This window comes from Pollachius pollachius (assembly GCF_949987615.1).
Source record: "Pollachius pollachius genome assembly, chromosome: 10".
In the NCBI taxonomy this organism is placed as follows: Eukaryota; Metazoa; Chordata; class Actinopteri; order Gadiformes; family Gadidae; genus Pollachius; species Pollachius pollachius.
This window is the reverse complement of record NC_136943.1, coordinates 4851963-4877337: the sequence shown is the minus strand read 5'-3', so window position 1 is coordinate 4877337 and position 25375 is coordinate 4851963. Positions and strand designations below refer to the sequence as shown.

General features: G+C 50.3%; 1 protein-coding gene across 1 annotated transcript in view; it reads right to left on the bottom strand.

Annotated features, from left to right (window-relative positions):
* Positions 1-25375, bottom strand: part of diaph1 (diaphanous related formin 1) — a 99865-nt gene that overhangs the window by 5750 nt on the left and 68740 nt on the right. The window contains 9 exon segments of the mRNA XM_079744836.1: positions 5835-5924; positions 11414-11546; positions 12333-12497; positions 13069-13193; positions 13355-13484; positions 14276-14515; positions 14857-14958; positions 15327-15421; positions 15793-15891. Of these exon segments, the coding sequence (XP_079600962.1) occupies positions 5835-5924; positions 11414-11546; positions 12333-12497; positions 13069-13193; positions 13355-13484; positions 14276-14515; positions 14857-14958; positions 15327-15421; positions 15793-15891 (1179 nt within the window).

The window sequence follows — 25375 nt, the reverse complement described above, 5'->3', positions numbered from 1 at the left end:
CATAAACTGGTGTGTGTGAGTATGTGACAGTGTGTATTGTGTGTGAGTGTATGAATGAGTGTGTGTATTATATATAATATATGCGTGCGTGTGTGTTATATATTGTGTGTGTGTTTTATATATTATATTTGTGTATTTAGGAATGTGTATTATGTTTGTGTGTGCGCGCGCGAGTGTGTGTTATATATTATATATGTGTGTATTTAGGAGTGTGTGTAGTGTGTGTGCTTACTCTATGTGTGTGTGCTTATTCTCTATGGGTGTGTGTGTGTGCGTGCGTGTGCGTGGTTGATGGGTGCTGTTTTGATACACTGGAGCAGATGTCCCAGAAGGGGCACAACTGGTGTGCATGAGAGTGTGTAACGTGTGTGTGTGTGTGTGTGTGTGTGTGTTCGTGCCCAGTGTGCATGGTCTCATTGCTGACTGCAGGCACGCCAGTGACGTCACAAAGGGGCTCGATCAGAGAGTGGGTTTCCTATTGGCTTGTATTGTTGCTTTAGTGTGTGCTTGGTGTGCCTGTGTGTGTGTGCCTGTGTGTGTGTGTGTGTGTGTGTGTGTCCACCCCAGCTGTGAGGCCACACCTCTTTCCTATGTCCTTCATGACGCTGCTGTTTGAAGAGCAGGCCGTCTGCAGCGCGAGGCGTGTGCCTCCATTGTCGCGGGGCCACTTTTATCCTCACGCTCTGTTGTGATTGGCTCTTTGTCCGCGAGCAGTCATTGTAATTAGCTCCCGGGGGGGAGGCCCGAGGTCATGACCTGGCAGCTGGGGCAATGGCAAGAGTTGAGATTCATCGCTCCTATCCGAACACCAGCACACTTTCTTTGTGTTGTGGAGGGACACACACACACAAACACACACACACACACACACACAAACGATACAAACACACACACACGTTACACACTCTCATGCACACCAGTTGTGCCCCTTCTGGGACATCTGCTCCAGCGTATCAAAACAGCAGCCATCAACCACGCACACGCACGCACACACACACACACACCCATAGAGAATAAGCACACACACATAGAGTACGCACACAAACACAAACAAACTATAATAGGGTATGAAAATATCAAAATAGAAGCATAGGCCCTGTGTTGGGAATGCGTGTTGGGGTACTGTTGTTACGTCTTAAGGTTAATAAGTTTGAGAGGCTGCGTGTCGGAGCGCAAGACATCTGTTCAGAGTTCATGCGTTGGTATGCAAACACGCACCTCACGCAGTGTCCCTGTATGGGTATGCACACAACTAACATATGCGCGTGTGTGTGTGTGTTGATGGCTGAACTGGGGCAGGGGGTGGGGGGGGAGAAAAGAGAAAGAGCAACCCAGACAGACGGAGGGGAACAGCTGTGATTCCCCACCCTCTGCCCCCCCCCCCACCCATTCCGATACACAGTGGAGGGCAAAATGACAGGTCAGAGGTGAGCTGGGGCTACAGAGGGGTTCCCCAGCCTCGTGGCTGAGCCCTCAGTCACACTGGAACACAATGGGTCTCCACGACAAGACTCTGAATGGAGCCTCCGTCGGTCCTTTAATGACGGGGCCCTGACGTAGACAGGCCTACAGCTGGGAGAGGGGGGGCTGGTGGGAGGGGAGGAGGAGGAGGAGGAGGAGGAGGAAGAGGCGTTGGAGCCAGTCATGGAGGTACGCTGGAACTTCCCCATGGGTGAAACTGGGTTTAAGCCCTGCACGTCTTTGAATAGCGTGGGAGTACCAAGTGAAGTTTTACAGAGATGTGCCGGGATGTTGTTTCACCTCGGTATGATGTATCAGGATGATGGTTTCAAGACTGGAGATGTTGTGGTGATTGATACCTCCTGAAAAGAGCACTGTCAAATATGAATTGAACTCTTGAGGCGGGAATAGCCTGCATCAAAGTTTTACACCGCAGAAACAAAGCACCAATGTGTTGATGTGTCAGGGATGTGACGTCACCAAACCCAAAGGTTTGAAAGAGGAGCCTGAGATCATCTGAAGGGAAACTATTCTCTGTGTGAACTCGTCAACAAACACCAGTCAATGGGACTTTTGAAGCAATAGATCCCCTGTTACTACCAGTCTATGTTAATACCAGGCTATGCTATCTTGTTGTAGTACAAATCAGGACCTTCATTTGTACTTCTAGGAGGACACACTGCTCAGTCACAATCTCCCACGCAAATTTACACTGAGAAGATGTTGACATTGCAAAATCAGCAAAAGGCACAAAGTCCACACATTTCACATCAGGTATCAGTTTCAAAGTTTCAAACTGGCAAAGGATGCCTGTGAACCGTGTCTCTACTGAGATTTGTGTTCTCAGCCCACTGACACGATGGGAGCCGTATATCGCGAAAAGGTGTCTTAACACTTACATTTTACATATACGGCATTTAGCAGATGCTTTTATCCAAAGTGACTTAGAATAAGTACATTTGCCAGAAGACAGAGAAACAATTCCAACAAGTCTTGGCTCTAAAATTTAGGAGCCGATGAACAGCCAGAGTAACTAAAGTGGTAAAAATTAAAAAGGACACTAAAGACATCTTCGTGAACGCGGGGATTAGGAAGAGTGTCATTTGGCGTCTCTGATGCGAGGCTCCATCCGGGGTCTTGGAAGCGGGGGCTACACGACGCCACTGCTGCGTGTGAAAGGCCTAGTAGTGACTGCTGGCTGAGAAGCCTACCGTGAGGATGCGCTGATGCATTATGTAGGAGGCTCCAAGAATAGAGATGCAGAGTACATGTTGAATAAAGGGGGCTGTATCTGGCCTGCTGATGGGGCCATACACCCTACCCAGCCCCTCCCCACCCCCACATCCGCCCGCAAGCCCTACTAAACTGAGACACACACACACACACACACACACACTCTTCTATTGTGTGTGTTCTCTGGCTTACGGCACTGCCCAGCTGTGAGGACCACGTGTCTCTATGCAAAAGAAAGGCCTTTGGTATTCCTAGTCATGGAAAACCAGCCCACAGCCCAGCAGAGATGGCTCTCAGTGACCGGCCACTGAGCAGGACAAAGTTAAATGTGTCTCTGGAGTCATTCGAATTAATGAAGTAGTCCACAGACAGTGACTGTTATATCGGTGTCTGGCGCCGTTGGCTGAAATGTAGAACTCGACGGAACCAGGACTTTCAGGTCAGGGAGTGAAACACTCAACGTTATGGAAGGAATACGGGCATCTGACCGACTCCTCGGTTTGTGTTGGAGCACAAGAAGCCCTGAGACTAGCAGGGTAGCCCAGTATAAATACATTCTTTGGAAACAAACACAATATGTGGCAGGACTGTGCTGTTAATGTGTTCCCAGTGTTGACATGAGTGACGTAGTCTGCTGACGGACCAATGCACCATAGCTACCGCGCATACTTGGAAACTCGTGAATACTCAAAGAACAACAGTGGGTATTTGGACTATTTAACAGCTCTGGGTCGGCTTTTAGGACATGTAACCAGGGGTTTTAAACCCTGTCTTACTCTGAGAGTATCACACGCGCTCACACATACACAAACACACACTTCCTGTTCGCCACATTAGGCAGCGTGAAAGTATTTGGGGCAGCTAAACCTCAAACCGGGGCCCCAATTTCTTCCTGTCGCTCTTTTGTCAACTCTTTCTTCCACCCAACTCCTCTCCTCTCCTCGTCCACTAGCCTCTCCTCTCCTCGTTCACTACCCTCTCCTCTCCTCATACACTATACTCTCCTCGTCTACTACCCTCTCCTGCCCTCTCCTCATCCACTCGCCTCTTCTCGTCCACTACCCTCTCCTCTCCTCATCCAATACCCTCTCCTCTCCTCTCCTCGTCCACTTCCCTCTCCTCTCCTAGTCCACTTCCCTCTCCTCTCCTCGTCCACTTCCCTCTCCTCTCCTCGTCCACTACCCACTCCTAACCTTGTCGTCTCCTACCCTCTGTTGCAGGACAAAAGGCCCGGGGGGGGTCTGGAGAATGTGAGCTGGAGAACAGTAAGAGAAACAGAGAGAGAGAGAGCAAAAAAGTAAGAAAGAGAGAGAAAAAAAGGGAATCGGGTTTGGAGACAAGCCGAATATACATTCGGCCTCCGCTCCACATCTGGCTTCCATTGAGCAAGGCATCGGGTTACACGCCTCCCACCCTCCCCCTGCATGCTCCCATTATGTGTGAACACTGGCCATGCGTGGGCTGCAAACAACCCCCCCCCCCCCCCCCCTCGCACCCTAGACCTCTCCCCACACGTGGTCCGGCCTGCGTTCTTCCTCTCTCCCCCTCTCCCCCCGCTGGGCGGCCATGCTAGTAAGGCGATCTATCACGGCGCCGCGGGTCCCGCGTCGCCCTGTAAACAACCCGCGGCGCGGGCTGCGTGTTTACCAGAGGATGAACTCCTGCTACTGTGAGTACGAGATCAAAACAAGAGAGAGAGGGAGAGAGAGAGAGAGAGAGAGAGAGAGAGAGAGAGAGAGAGAGAGAGAGAGACTACAGTGTAGTCCAGTGTCTTAGGAAGGTAACTGGATTGGGCAGCGGGCCAGGGCGGCAGAGTGAAAGACTAAACGGATTACGGAGAAGAGGCTCAGTCGGGGCTTGCAGAGCAGATCAATAGGGTATGTGAACACACACAGAGGCACCGGTGAAAGGTGGGGTAGGTCCTGGAGGAGACCCGGGACCGTGCTGAACTGTTATGGGCCGTTTGGTCTTTCAGAGTGACGTTAACGGGCAGAGGGAGCCAGAGGCGGCTCAACGCGAGACATCTGGAACACAGTCCGCACGGCAGGGGGTCCTGACCGTTTAACGCACCTCCGTCTACCTCGGCTCACAAGTGAGACGTCTCAGGTTTGAAATGTGATCATAAATAATACAACTGCAGCACATATGTTTCTTCGTGCCCCACAGAGGATGATTCATCGCATTATGTTCCCACCATTGGATCCTTTGTCTGACAAGCTTCCAGGAAAATATAAAAAAAGCAACATAGACGGATAATCTCAAAGGACCACCTATTTGCATTTAGGACGTTTTAGGAAGCAAAAACCAGAATCAATGACAAAGCTTGATGCCCTGATTCTGTTCCACACAAAAGGAGTGTATGAACAACCGCCAGCCGCGATATTCTCCACAGGTGGGACCTCACCTGGCGCATTCAGACCCACTAATGCCTTCCGTTCCCTTAGGCCCGGGTTAATGCCCAGGCACCCTGCCCCACCCCCTCCCGTTCAACCAGGCTGCACCACAAAGCCCCCCCCGCCCCCCTACACCGGAGCCCTGCCAGCCAGGCTGTGTCTCCTCAGCCCCGGTCACGCCCTGAGCCACACAGCAGATGGGCGAGAGACACGGAGAAACACAAACAAATCTGTTGTTGTGCCGTCCCAGAGAGAGACAGGAAGAGAGACAGAGAGAGACAGAGAGAGAGGGGTTCACTAAGTGCAAAAATACAGAGATAGAGCTAGAAGAGGGAGAGAGAGAAAAATAATAAAAAATTACAAAAAGGAAAAGAGAGACTTAAGTTATCGGAAAAAACTGAGACGGAGCAAGAAAGAGGGTGAGAGGGAAAAAAGGAAACTGAGAAAAAGAGAAGGAGAGAAAGAGGGAGACACATTGAGCTGCAGGAAAGAGAGAAAGAGCAAAAGCTTGAGAGAGAGATAGAGACAGAGAGAGAGAGATAGAGACACAGAGAGAGAGAGAGAGACACAGAGAGAGAGATAGAGACAGAGAGACAGAGAGAGACACAGAGAGAGAATGAGCTTCCATACAGTAGGGGCTACACGGTAGGAGCTATGAACATTTACCAGAAATCTACAAATAACCCAAACACGACATATGTGAACCTCCGGCGCCTGTGAGAGAGTCAGCGTCATGTGTGTGAGTACCTGCTTGCCGTGGTCCCCGCTTTCTCCTGAATGCAGCGCCAGACTGCAGCGCCTCCAACAGGCCGTCCATGATACCAGTCTCATCGCCCTCTGTGGAGAAACATAGCATCTACATTTAATATAAGATAAGATATGTCTATAATACAAGTCTCGTCGCCTTCTGTGGAGAAACATAGTATCTATATTTAATATAAGATAAGATAAGATATGTCGATAATACAAGTCTCATCGCCTTCTGTTGAGAAACATAGCATCTATATTTAATATAAGATAAGATAAGATATGTCTATAATACAAGTCTCACCGCCTTCTGTGGAGAAGCACACAGCATCTACATTTAATATAAGATAAGTCTATGATACCAGTCTCTTTGCCCTCTGTTGAGAAACACAGAAGCAGTTACTACATTTAATATGAGATAAGATAAACCTCTATTCATCTAGCAGGTTGTGTTACCATCGTTAACTCAAGGGACAATACAGTTGGAACAGATGCAAAAGTTGCATGAAAAATCTATCAATAACTATAAAAATAACTAAAAGTATCTACACACATCATGAGACCGGAAGCTAAATCACATACACAATAACATGCAGCACGCATCTCTTTATTAACGATTAATGCATTTAATCGGATGAAGTACACCGACAATCAGGCTGGTCACACACACACACACACACACACACAAAGGCGCACACACACAAACACACGCGCACACACACACACACGCACACACACACACACACACACGATCCAGCATGTACACAAAGAGGGGAGTTAGAACAGTCACATGAGCCCATGGGTGATATTAACCCAGATAGGCCAGTGACCCAGTTAGGCGCCTGCTATTACTAAAGAGGTTGGTGGGGGGGGGGGGGGGGGGGGGGGTCCTCTCTACGTCACAACATCAGATTCACCACGACCACCTCTACTGGTGGAGACAGGGCTTAATGATGGGGGCATAATGAAAACAACAGCCCACACAACTACAAAGGCCACGTGTTTGTGTGTGTGTGGGGGGTTCTGTGTGGGAGAGCTGCATGGCTAGGCACAGTTCATTGCGCGCGTGTGTGTGTGTGTTTGTGTTTACATCTTTCGCTCAACAAGGCTATGCATTTGTTTGGGTATGAGTACTGCACTTTGAGTGTGTGTATGTGAGTGTGTGGTTGTGTGTGGGAGATCTGCATGGCTAAGCACAGTTGCTTGCGCATGTGTGTGTGTGTTTACTTCTTGTCTGGGTCCGAATCGTTAACTGGGAGTGTGTGTGCGTATTTGGTTGTAATACCAGTGTAAGCAAGAGTATGTGTGGTGCTGATTGCTTTGCAAAGCAGTATGTGTGTCAGGGGGTGAAGCAGATGGTTTTCATTATTCCTGCTTTGAACATGAAAGCAGAGAAGCTTGGTGGCTACAGAGCTGAGAGCGAGAGAGAGAGAGAGAGAGGCAGGCACCAGGGGTTAAAGGTTTATGTCTTCACCCACCGCCCCCAAACCATCACTCTCCATCCCCCTTGTTCTCAACACACACACACACACACACGTTCACATATACACTATATTTAATCCCACAGTAAGCCTCGCGACAGATGGCTACCGATCTCGCCTGTCACGTCAGAGAAAGTCATGCGCACGCACACACACACACACCCACACAGAGCAGGGACATGCTCTGTGAGGGTAACGTACACCACTTAATGGCCAAACCCAACTACTGCAGCAAATACAAAAACAGTGACTTTTTTTCCCTCGGCCCCACATCTGGAGAATTCATCTGGCACCATTTCCGCCACCCTAATCACATGGTTGCCGTACCAATCTGACTGTTACAAATACACACACTCACACAAAACCTATTTGTGAAATGCTTGGAGCCAGTGGCTTATAGCTGGTCCAGTGAACTACCAGACAGAAGCACATACACACAATGTCTGAAACCCATGGAGTCTTCTGCAAAAACAAACATTCCCTGACATCCATTGTCTGCCCATAGGTGCATGTGGGATCTCCATTCCTATTTATACACATGTTTTTTATTCTCTCTCGGAATCAAATGAAATTGTTCACTGCCCCTCTGAACTATTTGTTTCCTAGGTCGGATCAATACCGATCAGTCCCATGTGAGGGAGGGTCGAGGTCATGGTGAGCACGCTATGACACAGACAACCCGGGAAATCACTGCCTGTTGGCACGGCAGCGTGAAAGAACATTAGGTGGATTAATGGGCCCGTAGCATTAGGACGTTATCTCTTAAAGATCCCTTTAGATCCCTTCTACCAAGCCCCACACACACACACACACACACACACACACACACACACACACACACACACAAAGAGAAGTGACTCCCGTGTTGCAACAGCACCCCTAGTTGCCGTTCACACGCTAGGCAATAAAAAGGAGAACGGTATGAGCGGGTGAGGGTATGAATGAACAAAGAGGGTGAGGGAAGGAGAAACAGAGATGTGGAGGAGGAAGGAGCTTGAGTGGAAGAACATGCGGTTGGATCCGAGAATTCTGGGCGGGACTCCGTCTTCCCATTGTCTTTTACTGCCCACTTTAATACCCTAATACCCCATCTCACACCCGTCTGCAACCTACGGCCCCACCCTCCTCTCTGACGCATCCCCCCCCCCCCCCCCACCAAGACCTCTCCTGCTCTAATCCCCGCGGAGACAGCTGTTGCCCTACTTCTCTTCAGAGCCTGTGTGCGTCTCTCTCTCCCCTCCCCCTCTCCCTGCTGCTGCTTCACCAAACCTCCCCTGTAAACCGTGGTCTGGAGCGCCCCCGGTGGCCGTTCCCAGACTCTCAGCCTTGCATTTAAAGGGCCGGCGGACACACCCACGCGTTGACACATGCGCTGCAGCACACACACCCCAGCTAAGAACAAAGCCCTCTCTAGGTCAGCATCGTCGACACCTAGTGGTCGGGCCGGGGAAGCGTTTGTTTTTTCCCCCGGTGGGTGCCGTGTGGAAAGTCCCAGAGGAGAGCGCTGCACTGAGTCACGGACCACTCGGGCGGCTGCAGGGCTGTTTGTCAGGGAGAGCCGTGATGGATGAGGATGGACGGGAAGAGCTCGAGGTCTGCGGCCACGTGTCGCACTGAGTCGGCCGCAGGGCGAGAAGGAAAATAAACCGGGAATAACAATGAGGTTATTATCAGTGATGTGTTGCGTAGTGAGGCACTTGCTAAACATATTTTTAGAAGATGTGTTTTTTTTTTACGACGTACCATAAAGGCTCTGTGCTTTGTGCTCACTGAGTGCTAGGATGGTTCAAGGGGGTGTCTGCATGTGTGGCTTCAAACATGCCTATGTGAGTCTCCCACATTCGCATGGGAATGGCAAGGCCACAAAGTGCAAACACTCTCTGACCTCACATATTCTACTCAACCTCTGGGATTGTGTGTGTGTGTGTGTGTGTGTGTGTGTGCGTGTGTATATGCATGTGTATATATACTGTTTCACATTTCTCTTTTCCCACTGTACTGCTGGTCCCCTGTGAATTTCTCCCAAGGGGGATTAATAAAGGACTATCTTATCTTATCTTATACGAAGAGAAGGGCCGCTGGTTAAGGTCCTAACGATGAAGAATGAGCAGCAGTGCTTGGGAGCGTGATTGTGTGTGAAACAGGGCCCTGAACAGAGCAGTGCTCAGCTCCACAACCGCAGCGCGACGCCCACAAACACAGGGAGGCCCAGGTGTGTTCTTTGGCTTTGGGCTTGAGTGAGCATTAGGCCACACCGCCCCAGGGATACAAGGGAAGTCAAATATGCCACCTGTATGTAAACGATCAGTAGCTCGCCCGAGTGCACACACACACACACATATACACACAGGCCCAGGCACACACACACACACAAACAGGCCCGAATGCACACACACACACACCAAACACATACACACACAGGCCCAGACACACACAGGCCAAGACACAGACACACACACAGGCCCAGACACACACACACACACAGGCCCAGGAAAACACATACACCCACAAGCCCAGGCACGCACACGCACACACACACACACACACACACACACACACACACTCTCTAAGGCAGTATTGTGTTCCCATAACGCATGCCTATAGTGTCCGGCCATGAAATTTGACTACCTTCCGACTCTCAGCTGTGGTCTGAAAAGAGGTGAAACGCCATGGGCTGACTTTTGTCTGTCGGAGGACAAAGCAATATGTTGGAGTGAAGGGCGTGCGTGTGTCTTTAAAATGTCCTTCAGACAGGCAGACCGGGGAGGAGGGGAGAAGGAGAGGACAGAGAGAGTAGAAGAGGGTATAAGCCAGCTGGATTGCGCAGAGAGAGAGATTGTGATAGACACATTCTGGGAAAACAAGTAGATAAAAGACTGAGAGACCCGCACACTAACACAGCCACACACAAGCACACAGCTAACAAGGACATCTCGATGCTTGCACGCACACGCACATGGAAAAATACAGCCATTACTCACACACACACACACACACACACACATCAAATGCACACACAGAAAAATGGAAAAACACAGCACTCACACAATCACATACACGGAAAACTTGAAAAACAGCACTCACACAAAAATCACATACACACACACGGATTAAATGGAAAAACACAGCAGTCACCCAACACACACTCTTCTGCCCGCTCAGCTACTCTGAGGCCAGTGACGGGCAGGGGGGTCATGGGGTGGCTGAGGAATCCTGACGACCACAGAAATGTGTCCCCAGAGGGGCCCAGCAGAGCGAGGAGAGGAGGGAAGGAAGCAAACTAGGTCACAGGCTGAGGAAGAGGGAATAAGGCTGCTGTGTGTGTGTGAGAGAGTGAGAGTGTGACAGAGTGTGTGGGAAGAATTACAGCTTTGAGGGCCCGTGAGGTGTTTGCATGCACGCGTGTGTTGTGAAACTATTCTGGGTGAACAGTTCTGGTTTAAAGGGTGTCGGGAAAGGAAGATGCTGCATGTTCTTCAGCGATGACCACATTTAGTGTTCTCCCCTCTGCTCTTTTAAGGACAGCCCCCCCCCCCCCCCCCCCCCCCATTCACAAGACCATGAATAGAGGACACTTTATCTTTCTGTCCCTTATAAATCCTTTTTCTTTTGCCCTCTCTCTATCTCTCTGTGTGACTTGACTGTGGCTCTCTCTCTTCCCGGACGGAGGTCATAACTGTTTGATTATCTTTGGTTAACTAATAGGGACAACGTGTTCCTTCTCGCACACAAAATCTGGTGGCCATAAATGCAAAAGCACGCCTCCACACTAAAATGTGCACGCACACACTGACACACAAGAATTCAAGCACATACATACACACACACACACCCCCACCCAACAATAGCAGATTCAGTGCAACTATGGGCTCTGAGTGCCCCCAACTGGTCTATTTGAGAAATGCCAAAGAGAAAAAGAGTCTGGTGAATATTCAGCTCTATCACCATCTGTCTTTTCTCTCTCTTTTAGTTTATTTGACTCAAACACACACACACACACACACACACACACACACACACACACACACACAGACAGACACAGACAGACACAGACAGACAGGCAGGCAGGCAGACAAAAAGAAGGAGGCCTGGCGTGACCTGAGTTGATGTCCAGGATCTGGGACTTCTTGGCCTTCTCCTCCTTCTCCTTGTCGGCCTTCTCTCGCGCCAGCCTGGCCCTCTTGATCTTCTCCTCCGTCTCCCTCCTCTTCTGGTTCTCCTTCACCGCTTGCTGGACACCATGGAGGGCACAGCAGAGAGAGTGAGTGAGGGTTCACGAGGAGCCGTTTAGGGCTGGTACGTCGCGAGTGTGTTTATTTACATTGATTTAGGATTACACAGGACTACTCTGGAATCCTAAGTATCGCAATGAAAAACTCCCATGATGCATTTTGATGTCGAAGCCCTTTAAGGGGTCTTTGTTTTTAGGTATTTGCAAAATAATCAACCACGGCTTTATGATGATGTACACAAGCTTCTGAGGGGGGTGGGCGTCGTGGTCGGCATGTTAACTGGGTGGAACAGGTGAGGTTATAACCTGGCATCAACCGTCCCACTGTTGATGTGTTAACACACAATACAGCTGGGATACTCAGGCATACAAACACACACACACACACACACACACACACACAGATGCTGTTGTGTCAATACGGATGGATAAGGACAAATTGGCTTCACATGCTCATACCACAGCTAGCAACAATGATCAGCTATAGTTGCGTTCCTCTGAAACATTATTGGCTTCTTATCATCTTAATCAGCGAGAGATCAAGATATTCTGCTGCAGTGCTTTGAGCACTTTGTTTAAGCCTTGTCAAGGTAACACCTGATCCAGGGTTGTATTGGACCGCTGTTGGCAATGTTGGATTTGTAGCGCATCGATACGGAACTGGTAAAAGGCAGAGGTGGGTCAGTCTTTGAAAAATGATTGACGTTATTGAGCACTCCGAATCGATTCTCTCTGATTCAAGTACACAACAATGCTGTGGTATAATGTGGGGGGACACACACAGACCTCAAACATGGTCTTGAAGGTCTTGAGGTCCCCGAAGAACTCCTCCACGGACATCTTGCGGGGGTCGAACACGTAGAAGTGGCCCAGCTCGCTGTACTGCTCCTCCATGTTGTTGTGCATGAGCACCAGCTTCTCGTGCTGCTCCTTCGCTGTGCCCACGAAACTGTGAGGGGCCCAGGGTCAAGGGTCACACCGGCATCACCTCATCCGACTCATGCGTTGTCGTACATATGTAGGATTTATATTATTTGTTGCCTTCCTTGGATCTGGTTTGCAAAGCCGATTCGATTGAATTGTCTCTTGAGAGACGGAAACATTTCCTAGCACAGGGCCACAGGCCAGAACTGAACAGAACTAAACACCAAGGGCTCCCCGGTGGTTTGCCGCGAAGAGCGCGTACCATTAAGGCTCAGTCCTGACCGCAGCGATCGGGGTTCGATTCCTGCCCGTGGCCCTTTGCTCTCTCTCTCACATACCTTCCTGTCTAATTCTTCATGAATAAAGCATAAAAATGCAAAAATAAATCTTAAAACACCAGCGGTGGAGCCACGCCGTCGGCCCACACATGAGGCATTTTGAATTTGATCCTTCGTGCAATATACAATATGAAAAACCACATAAAATCCCTGGCTACCCTCCCATGCCGGTGAACCTAAAGCTTTGGTTTCCAGTCGTGCTGCATGGAGGGGCTTGAGGATGGAGGCATAAGGACAGACGGTAACAACGTAAAGGATATCGACATCTTCTCGGAGAACAGGTCCCTCTCGTTCTGGGGAGGGGGGAAGGCTTCCAGATCCTTCTGCAGGGTCTTGATCTGACGGCCCATCTGCTCAATGTTTTTCTGGAGCACCTCCGCTGACACTGCGCAGCGGGCACAGAGACGTGTTGATTAGCAGAACATCGCGTACACGGACGTCCCTAGCTACGACCGTTATAGCCATGGGCGGAACTACCAGCTATGCAGGCAGGCTAAGGACAAGGCAGTGAGACGGGGAGGAAAAAGAAGAAGAAGCCTCAGCTACCTCGGCTGGCCTTCTCCACGTGGACCAGCTCATCGGTGAAGCCCATGACCTCGGGGTGGTGTTCCTGACAAAAGTCCGCCAGGAAGTGGAGCAGGGTCTGCTTGTGGTCCGCTGACTTGGTGTCGCGCAGCTGATTGGAAGGAACAAGACAAGAGGGTTGGTTTTAGAAAGTTGGGTGTCCCGTGTTAAGCCGTTTAGGACCTGTCCCCAGTCTGGCATTGCAGATCAGTCTAAAGCCAGACGATTATCGACATAATACAAGCAATAAAAGCTACCCTTAAAGAGGTGGAACGTGTTTGCACTATTTGTGCTCAGCTTCATACAGCCTAAACAGTCCGCTTTTGCAGAATTAGCACTATGGCAGATGGCATTCAGCTGGCTCTCTGCATGCACGCCAGTCAGCAGAATCTATCCATTTTCTACCTCAATGAGGACATTGACACAGTTAGCCGAGTGCATCTATATTACATTCCTGCATAGATTAGGACAAAAACCTCTCTCACACACATACTGTAACACCTTGTTCTATATTGCTGATCCCTCAAGTCTTGAGGGGGTCCACTTAGAAACGACATTGTCCATCAGCACGGCGTATTGTAATATTGTTTTGGTCCTTAAAAAGGTGCTGAAGGTAGGATTTAAGAACTCAAATCCTTTAAGAGTAATTCTTTAAGAATAGCAAAGCCATCAGTCAGCTATAAGTGAGTGAAATGCTATGACACTATGTTGGAGTCAATCTTTCCTGCCAGCAAAAGTGCAAGAAGGCAAAACATCTTCTCCACGGTGAAGAAAGGCAGGGAAGGAGGGCTACGATATCTTCCAGGATTTAGCTCTCTTCTACAATTTTCTGCTCACCCTCTTTAACCTCTCGAAGCTGACCTACAGCATTGGCATACTGCACCTGCGGGGCGGGGCTGTTACCTTGCAGAGGTAGGAAATGCTGAAGCCATAGGCCTTGCCGTTGCGGGAGCCGGCGTTCATGTAGTTGCCGACCAGCAGGATGATCTCCAGCAGCTTGGCGAAGGTCTGGCTCTTGCTGAGCTCCTCGCAGGCGGCCGTCACTGACACCACGTCGGGCTTCACGTTGTTCAGCAGCTCATCGAACTGCAGCCGGAACAGGATGGCCTCCAGCCGCGTCTTCAGCCGCTTCACGCCCGACATCTGGGGGGGGGGGGTCAAAGAGCATGAAGGGGTTCTGCTCGGGTACAGGGACCCTCTGTGCGTGTGTGTGTGTGTGTGTGTGTGTGTGTGTGTTTGCTATGGGTGTACAGGGTTTCCCCCTCTGACAGGATTTAGCATACGGATAAACAACAGTGGCCCTGTAGGACGGTTGACGTCGGTGACCTGTGTGTGAGCCGTCCGGGGGAACACATCACGTCCTGTGAGTCACCGTCTCCAGTGAATCATGCGCTTCCTCCACGGATGTCCTGCTCCGCTTCCTTTGGGTGTGTATGCATATATATTTATATATGTCTCTGTGTGGATGCGTGTGTCTTCCTCACCACCACCGCAAACTGCTCGGCCTCTGCCAGGTCTTCGTACTCGTCCTTCATGTCGGCCAGCGTGTTCAGCTGCTCCTGGTCCGGCATCTGCTTGATCAGGTTCTACACAACACAAGCAGACCATGGTAAGCTCTGGAGGTCCACTGTCCTCAGCCTGATCGGGTTCTACACAACACAAGCAGACCATCGTAAGCTCTGGAGGTCCACTGTCCTCAGCCTGATCGGGTTCTATGGGACGACCAGACCCAGGTAAGCTCTGGAGGTCAAACTGTAGTGACCGTGCACTACAGTTTGGATTCTCTGACGTTACGCTTCAGAGGACAGATTCATAAAAGTGGCAGAACCCAAACCCAAGAAATAACAATTTATGTGGGTATTGCAAGCAGACACAAAAATAATTTCTTGTACTTGAAGAATCGATGTAGAATTTGTATTCAGGGTGTTGAAGGAACATGAATCTCCATTTGTACCTGGACCATGGACTCTGTCAGGACCTTCTCATTCGCCTCCAGGATCACCATCTTGATTTCTTCATACGGCATACGGAATGAGCCCAGGAAGATGGCTGGAGCAGGCGCGCAAACACACACACACACACACACACACACAGAAATACATGCAAAATTAGAAACACGCGCATGAGTAGACACCAAAACATTTAGAGGTTAACGACACATTTATCATCAAGTCCACCATTAGAACAAGTGAATGTCAGACTTTTGGGAAATCTTTTTCATAAGTCATCAGACCTTGCGACGTTACAACATTAGACACAATGATAACCGAGCTCATTACTATGGTTACTAAAGCAGAAACAGATGGGGAGGGAGCATCCAGAAGTCTCTTCTGGTTGTGTGCGTGTGTGTGTGTGTGTGGTGGATAACGAATGGAAGACAAGTTTTTGTCCGGTTCTTTCTGTAGGCGGCCTGGACTCACAGAGGTTCTGGGAGGTCTTGCTGTCCAGAACCTTGAGCTCCTTCACCTTCTTCTTCTGCACCTGCTTCTTCTCCTCCCCGCCATCCTGCTCCTTCTTGGCTGAGGCAGCAACACAGACAGACAGAGGGAGAGAGAGAGAGACAGTGAGAGAGAGAGAGAGAGAGAGAGAAAGAAAGAGAAAGAGAGAGAGAGAGAGACAGTGAGAGAGAGAAAGAAAGAGAGAGAGAGAGCGAGAGCGAGAGAAAGAGAGACAGTGAGAGAGACATAGACAGGGGGAGAGAGAGGGTTAACGACGTCATTTGCTGAAGACCTAATGGGGTGTGAGACAGCAGCAGCTGGGCAGTTTGGGGGAGTGTGGATGGATGGTGGGGCTGATGACGGTGTAATGGGTGCACATGTGGAGGGGGTGATGATGCACAAATTAGGTTAGACCCGAGGAAGTTCTGAAGCAGCGCACACACACAGACACATACACAGACAAGAGGACAAAGACTTGGGTACACAGCTTGGTCAATGATATAAAAAAATAAAAAAAGAGAACTGTATGCGTCAATATGATATGCATGGTAATTTGTGTCCATATCTGTTTTGAAACACACACACACGCACACAGAGGGTTCCTAGCCCTGAGACAGCAGCAGGCTGAAGCAGAGGGATTAGGCCTGTCTGGCCTATGTGGCCGGCACCATCGCACACAGCGACCAACATACAGCTACCGGTCATACACTCCCTGGTTATATATACCCTCTGCTCTGGTTTCGATCTGTGGAAGGTAACGTCTGCACTTTGGGTTTCCTTGTGTGGAGAACCAGACAGAACAGGAAGCTGGTCAGTAAGACCGGGGCCGTGTGCGTGTGCGTGTGCATGTGTGCGTGTGTGTGTGTGTGAGATGCCCACACGTTTTGTATTACTCTCTCGCTCCCTTTCCAACAACACACACACAAAGACAAAAAGACAAATCAGGCAAAGACATGCCCGGGACCCAACAGCTCCAACCGGTCTGCCCGTTTCCCATGGCGGTTGATGACCTCATGTAATAACGTTATTACGGGCTGAGCTTAAGAGTTTAACTGGCCTGGGCCCAGCTGTCAGGGGAGTGGGAACAAAGACAACCTGACTCTGTGATCCACTCAGAGGTTCCGGGTGAACCCACGCCTCCTGTTCGTCAGCTCTGAGATCGAGACACGGAAACACGGGCAAGGACTTGTTCGTGCTGCTGGAGCCAATCCTCCCGGCTGGTTCGAGCCTCTGGTATACCTGCTATGAAACGCAGTTCTGCGTGCTGCTGGTGTGACCACTACCCGTTTCCACTCTCCTCGTTTGATCGTCCTTCCCGCCTCTGAGCGGGCCGCTCCGTAAAGCAGCGAGCTATTCGATTAGCGAGCATATGCCGGCCGCCACGGCTGCTCCACGCGGTGTCTCGGGAGCGGGGGCTGTTGCATAATGTGCCCAGTGTGTACTTTACCCGCTGGCCCGGTCAGACGAGGGGGCAGCCAGCGGAGGAGTACACAACAAACAAGTCCATCCGTCTGTCTGACAGACAGAGCTTGGGACTGTCCGTCCAGTCAAGCAGGCCTTTGTGTGAGATGCTGGGCCTGGGACACAATCGCCTGCGGGCCCCTTTTAACGCAAGCCGCCCTTCTCTGGACACACACACACACACACACACACACAAACACACAGCTAGCCTTCGCCAAGTTTCATGACTCCGGATAGACTTCAGCTGTACTTAATGGTCTTATCTCCTCTAGCCGCAGAGATGATGATGCTGGCTCCGCTCCGATTGACCAGCTGTCCGCCCCAAACGGCTCTATGGGTGGGTAGCGCTGTGCTGCAGAGTGTATCGGCAGCAATGAATCATAAACACCCGTAAGAGCCCCCACACACCCTGATGCCCGGCTAGGAAATGTACCATGACAAACACACACACACACACACACACACACACACACACACACACACACACACACACAATCTAGTCACAGCTGAGAGGCAGCTGAATTGGTCCGATGGGAAATGAGTTGAAACCCTAAATAAACGACGTGACACAGTGGCAAACACGGGGGGGGGGGGGGGGGGGGGGGCGAGAGAGACAGAGACAGAGAGAGAGAGCGAGATCAATATAGATCGACATACAGAGACACAGAGGGGCGGAATGTAGGGTACGGAAAAACGAGAAAATAAACAAGTGATTGTCATGTAAGATAAAAACCCTATTTGGAGGCCCATGCCATAGTTCACATCAGGGTCTAATCCTTCTTATCCTAAACTGAGCCAATCCAGTTAGCTAGAGCGACGAGCACAGCATCATGTCACTGGCTCAGCGTGTGTGTATGCATGTCTGTGTGTGTGTGTGTGTGTGTAGCATGGAGACAGTAAGCTGCAGACGATGCCTGCCTACATGCGTGTGAGAGAGAGAGAGAGAGGAAAGCTACAGTAATGCTCTTTCCCTCTACCTTCATCTCTCAACCAATCCTGTCAGTCCTAGCTCTGCTGACATCATAGCTGATTCATAAAATGGGGTCTGGTGTGCAGATTGTAAAATGGCTGCTCTGGTATATTTGTACATGCTGCTCGTTCATTTGTTGGCCTGTGGCACCCCCGGTGGCAGAGATGCAGCACTGCACCCCAGACACGTGGGGGAGGCAGGAAACACTCATGGGATAGCTATGTTGAGGCTCACACATACATACATACAGCCAACACACACACACACACACACACGCACACACACACACACACGCACACACACACACACACACAAAACAGGCACACTGTTTAGTTGTATAGTTCCAGATGTGCATCTTTTGTTGTTCACTCTTTGGAGCGGGTGTATGGGGTTTCAAAAGGCACACACACACAAACACACACACATACACACACACACACACACACACTTTAAATCTCCCTAGCAGCTGCCTGGCATTGAGCGATGCTGGAAAGTTTGCATATGCTGGGAAGTTTGTGTGTCTGTGTGTCTGCGCGAGAGACTAAGCGATAGTACGGAAAAGTGAGCGAGGGAGGGTTCTTAAAGAAGTCCTTCTCTTAAAGAATATACTTTCAGGTCGCCCTTGCTGTGGCTGTGACTGCGCATGAGACAAGTTCTACCAGAGAAGCCTTCTGGTTTTAATTAAAGCGTGGGAGGGAGAGGGGGAGAGGGGGGGTTGCTGAGCCCCGGTGGTCAGACAGACATCATGCCAAGTCATGCACAAATCACTGTTAATATGTAACTAAGGCCATACACGCACACTTGTGTGTGTTTGTGTATTCGTGTGTGTGTGTGTGTGCGTGCGTGTGTGTGCGTGAGTGTGAGTACATGTGTCTCTGTCTTTCCAAACCGGAGACAAAGAGGACTGTGTTCATCAGTCAGCAGACCTGAGTGTGTCCTTCCCTCGCCCCCTCCCCAACAGCTCCGGCTTTGCTTCTCTCGCTCTTCGCTCCTTAAAAGGGTAAAAAGTGGGGTTTGTGTGGCGACGGGCTGCCAGGAAAGAGAAAATGGAAACAGGAGGAACGCGGCAGAAATGAGAAGTGTAGCCAGTAGGGAAACTAAAAAAAAAGAGGCAGTTTGAAGAAGTTTAAACACTGTAGAGTGTGTACTTTCATCCCTGACCAAATCCACTGTAGCCATGCGTTCAAAGCTGAAAGGATTCAGCTCTGTGGAACAAAGCACAAACCGCTCCTCTCTTTTTGCCCTATTCACCCTCTCATCACCACTCCCTGCATGATGAAGAGCTGCAGTTTATTTTTAACTCGAGTTAAAAGCTTACAGATGACAGCTTTCATTGTGTGTCCACAACCCCTCGGGACGCTACTCTTTGTAGTGCGCCCTCTAGTGGAGGTGCTGGGGAACCGCACCCCTTTAAACTCGTAAGAACTATGAACCAACTTTTCCCCAGAGATGCCTCGATCAAAATAGAAAAAAGTAACCGGTCTAATGACTCACAGGGTAACACCCAAACGTCTTTGACTGTGACAAATCGATTGATTGCGCCACGTTTAACGACTGAAAGAGACAAACAAAGAGGCTTGTTATGGAGACGTGCTAAGTATTTAGGGCAACCTGATAAAGATCTCTCACAAAGTCAACTATATTGAGCCTTCAAACTCCAAAAGATGTATTTTCAAGAAGTGGAATACTAGAGGAAAGGAATGAGCATGTGCTTTAGGAGTGAGACAGGGAGAGAGGGAGAGGAGGGGGGGAGGTTGCTCTTCGTCTAAACTTAGCAGAAGGCCAACAACTATGCAGTCCAGAGAGAGACAGCTGGAAACTGAGTCCCTTTAAACTTTAAATGTCCACCGTTCTGTCACCCTGTGCCCTACCATGTGCGTGTGCTACAACGTGAGCCCGGCCAGACAAAGGGGAGAATAAAGGGGGGTTTCCAGGGTAACTTCGCCACTGAAAGAGCCCCCTTCATCCTGTTTTTTTCCACTGTGAAAGGAAGCGGGGAGAAAAGATTCCTGTCTGTGTGTGAGTGTGTTTGTGTAAAGCGGACCAGATGGCTGGGTGGGGCCGGGGGGAGGGGGGAGCCGAGGCAGGATGTGGGAGGGCCCCGGGCCAGGGGGAGGCGTCGTGGGAGGGGCCAGGGGCCTGCTCACTTGCGCACCCCTGGTGCATGAAGGCCGCCACTGCAGGAGAGATTTTAATTTCGGTGAGGGAAATGTAACTTTTAGCACTTTTTAAGTGTTTTGAAATTCGGAAAAAAAATATCAAAGACAACATAAATTAAGTATGCATTGTGGGTAATTTGACTGTGTGATTGTTTGGTGTGTTTAGGTTTGTTGCTGCCTGCTAGCATTTTTTAAACATCACAGTGATTTGGAGTTTTAACAGCAGAAAACATTTCTGGAGTCTAAAAGCATCAAATTCAAGTATTATGAAGTAGATTCAAACATCTTCAATGATGATAAAAATCCAACATAGAATCATTGAATCAAGTTAAAGACGTATTCACATTGATTTATTTTAACTCTATTTATATGAATTCTAACACTGCAATCTATTAAATAAAAAATGCATAACCCCTGATTCACTGGTTTTGATAAATATCCAAAACATCATTAGTATTCCTTGAAAATATGTTCTTTAATTGCCCACGGTCATAACAGTGAAGTTGATATCAAGTACACAGAATCTCCACTTTTTAAAATCTAATTAATATACGGTACAAAATATTTGGCACCCACACAGTTTACAAATGTTTACCAAGCATAAAATAATTACTTTTTGATTCATAAGTTATTAATTTTTCCGAGTTTTCCACCTAAAAGGAGACAAAAAGTGTGTGTAACCACTCACACAGCTAGTTATTGGTGGAGTCACAGTGCCCTCTAATGGACATCTGAAGAACTGCAGCTGGATACATCGTTGTTAATCTCACAGTTCACCTCACAGTAACCCTCCTTGTGTGTTTGTTTATAATGTTAGTCTACATGTGCGCGTGAGAACACATCCCGAGAGAACACACGGTCCCTATGTATATAGGTGTAGAGAACTAATGCATTCTCTGACGAAGTAGAAAGCGGCCTAAGGGTAGTGTGTGTGCGTGTTTGTGCGTCGTTCTCATTCTCCATAGGGCCGTCGTGACCTCTCCCTACTCTCCGGGCCGTGAAGGTCTGTGGCGCTGACGCACACGCGTGTCGACGTGCGTGCGAGAGGGTGCGTGCGCTCGGAGGCGACGCTGCCTGCATGGATGATAAGCGGTGCTACAGTGGCGGGCGCGCAGACACGCCGTCACCTTGAACTCATATTCACTGCCGCCTAAACCACACAAACAGCCCATAAATCCTCACAGCAAACAACAGAGGACACAGGCAGACACAGGCGCATACACACACACGCAGACGCACACAGGCACACGCACACACACACACACACGTGTACACACACACATACACAGTGCGACAGAGCTGGAGGTGAGCAGCGGCGGCTTGCTTATTAAATCAGTCCTATATCAGCCAGTCTCCTTGGGACGGCAGCAAAGATTTACTACAGCAATTACACCAGCTAATTACAACAAGGAGAGGAGGGGGGGGGATTAAGGTGGGGGAAATCAAATCTAGACGGGTGAGGGAGGGAAAGAGAGAGAGAGAGAGAGCGCAAATAGAGATGGATGAAAACGGAGGCACAGCAAGAGAACAAATAGGAGAGAAGGAGCGAGGGATGGAGAGAGGGAGAGACGGAGAGAGAGACGGGGAGATAGAGGGAGAGACGGAGAGAGAGGCGGGGAGCTGGGGAGAGAGACAGGGAGAGCGAGAGAGAGAGACAGGGGGAGAGAGAGAGATGGGGAGAGAGAGAGAGACAAGGAAAGAGAGAAACTGGGAGAGAGAGAGAGAGAGGGAGAGAGAGACACTTAGTGTGAAGGGCAGAGATGTTAGAGAGAACATTACGGCTGAATGCAACAAGAGAGGTGACATTAAAAAGGAAATTGAGAGAAACTCGAGGCCAGACTATAAAGGCTTAGAAACACGTGAAGGTGGAGGAGGGGAGAGAGGGGGGGAGAGAGGAGGGGAGAGAGGGGAGGGGGGACAGGGGTGTGACAGGAAGGGCAGGGGAGGATAGAGATGGGGCCAGAGGAAAAGGTGAACGCAGGCAAGTGATGTTTCACTCTGGAGGTGACTTTGGGACGCGGCATCACTTCATCCGACACAACAGGCACACGTACCCGCACACAAACACAAACACACACACACACACACACACACACACACAGAGCCCTGAGTCATGGGTTTTGACTCCGCCCGTCCCTGGCCGTCGATGTAGAGGCCAAACGTGGAGATATTTGGGGGCGTTTCAAACTTCCGCCAACACACCTGCTCCCAGGCGGCTTCAGCGCTGCCTTTGTTCTTCCACATCGCAGCGTTCAGCACTTCCTGTGTGTGTGTGTGTGTGTGTGTGTGTGTGTGTGTGTGTGTGTGTGTGTGTGTGTGTGTGTGTGTGTGTGTGTGTGTGTGTGTGTGTACCAAGTTCAGTGTGGACCCTTATTGACGACGCGGTGACCTCGCTTCCGTTGCCAAGCGATGCACCGATCACTGTCAAAGTATTTATACGATGTAAACAAGAGGTGGGCACACGTCTGCAAGGAGGCATGCGGATGAAGAGGGTGACCTCGGGATATGACGTGAGGGATACGCCATGAAGGTCAACTCACCCTTTCAGAGAGGGAATGGAGAGAGGGACGGATGAAGAAAGAGAGAGAGTCGTAGGCAGCAGAACGGTGCTCTTTGTTTGCTTTTGTTGTTCCTAGTGAGAATGTCCTTGACGTTATGAATTGGCCTTCACAGCACACACACACACTCACATACAAACCACTCCCTCTAGGGGGAGGAGAGGGGAATTACATCAAGGACACTGAGACACCAATCAATGTTGCCTTGGAAGATGTGCTGCCACACATGGGACTGTTACCCCCCTGCGGGTCCATGCTGTCTGTGTGTGTGTGTGTGCGTGTTGAATGTGTGTGTGTGCAAGGGCATTAAAGTCTGATAAGATCAGAATGACAACGGCATGCGTGGCTTGTCATCTCTTAAAGACAAATGATGAATAATAAGGTGCTCCTTCATTCACTCGAGGGGGATGTTGTCTCCCGGATCGGGTCGGCCCATCGTGGGGAGGTCAACACGAGGGGGGGGGGAGATTAGAAGCACTCGCGGTGTGATGGTTGTTCCGGGCAGGACAAATAAGTCGCTCATATATCAACTTAAGCTCTTCATTACCCTGTGCGGCAATCGACCAGCACAGCTAGGCCACTTGGCACGGCGTGCATATGTGTAGGTGCGTGAGTGTAGGTGCACGTGGGTGTGTACGTCTTCCCCCTCCCCTAACCTCGCTTCCCCTTGTTGGCATGCAGGGAGCGAGTCGGCGGTGGTTTCACATGCAAAACACAAAGCTAAGCGCGAAAGCGCCGCAAATTGGGGCCTCTATCCCAATCAAATAGGTAGACAGACCGAGAAGCACACCGCACACACACAGCCCACGCACGTGCTCAGACACACACATACGGAGACAAGCGCGCGCACACACACACCGACCGACACCGACACAAACACACCGAGACCCCTGAGGCCCATTTCGCCCCCGGCGAGAAGGATTAGGAGCCACACTCATGTCAGCCTTAAAATATTCATTATTCCCTTATGGAGATAGCAGAGAGAAGTGAGCGAGAGACAGCCAGCAGGGGGGAGAGAGAGAGAGAGATGGCGGGGGGGGGGGTGAGACTCAGGCACTCCTGTCCGCCAGCCAGGCGGCGCTATAGAATATGAGAGACGGAGATGGATGGGTGGAGGGAGGGCAGAGCGAGAGATAGTTGAACACGGTGTCATGCCACAGAGGACAGCTCACATCCATCCAGTGGTAATCCTCGCCCTCCATCCCCCCCCACCCCCCAACCAGCCCATCATCCTCCCTCGCTTCAGCCACCCGTAGCTTCATTCCTCTACATCTCAGCTCCAGTGATGGAAAGCACTCACTCACTCTCTCCCTCCACCCATCCATCTGTCCATCTCGCTCCAGTTTCTCTCCCTCTCAATGTCTGTGTTGCTCGCGCTCTCCCTCTCTCCCTCTCTCTCTCTCTCTCTCTGTACCCGTCTCTCCAGGCCAGCCTTGCAGGCCTGATTAGTTATTGTGACTTGACCGCATGGTGGAAAGATTGGCATGTGTTCATTGTCAGACACACACACACACACACACACTCAGGGGCACCCACGGAGAGAGGCACCGGGCAGGGCCCAGCGTGGCTGGCTTCCATCACACCACCTTGGGCTAGGCCTCGAGGTGGGGAGGGAGGGGGCCGGAGAGGGAAGGGCATTTCTGCCTTTTAAATGTCATTGTGTGCTTGCGGGCGGATGAGACACGCGCGCACAGACCTCCGCACGCACACGGACGCGAACACACACACGAACACACAGAGCGCATTTGACTTGAGGCAGAGATACGGAGGATGGCGGCTCCTGTGAGCGTGTCCTCTGTTGCCAGCAGTCCCCGGCTGACTTAGCCAGTCACAAGCCACCGGAGAGGACGAGACGAGAAGGAAGTGAAGCGAAGGGAGACCCTGGGAAAGGAGTCTGAGAAGCGCAGAGGGGCACAGAGGAGCAGAGGCGAGAACACGACGAAGAGGAGACTCTTCACCGGACCCGAAAATAAAACCATGACACAAAAAATACAACGATGATGGAGAGGAAGATATAGGGTCAAGGAGGGAGGAGAGGAGTGTCTCAAGCCGGAGGGGGGTCGAGCTGAGATGGATGGCGATGGGGGACGTGAGGAGATGAAAGAAGGGAGGCTGAATCGGGCGAGAGATAGGCCGGCTTCATTGAAATCACAGCTTTGATGCTGGCCGGCTCACAAACACGCGTACATTTACCTCGAGGCGAGCGTAGCGTCATTCGGCTAGTTGCGCTAAACAAAGGGAAAGACGAAATGAAAGTAAAAAGTCCGGCGGGCGAAGGGGGGAGGGGGGGAACGACGCTGCCACGGTACACAAAGTGCTTGTGCCAACACGACAACGTGTGCACCCGTGTGTGTCAAACAGGCTTTGTTTCAGCCGCTTAGGAGGAAACGAGTGCAGGTGTTTCAGCTACATCAATA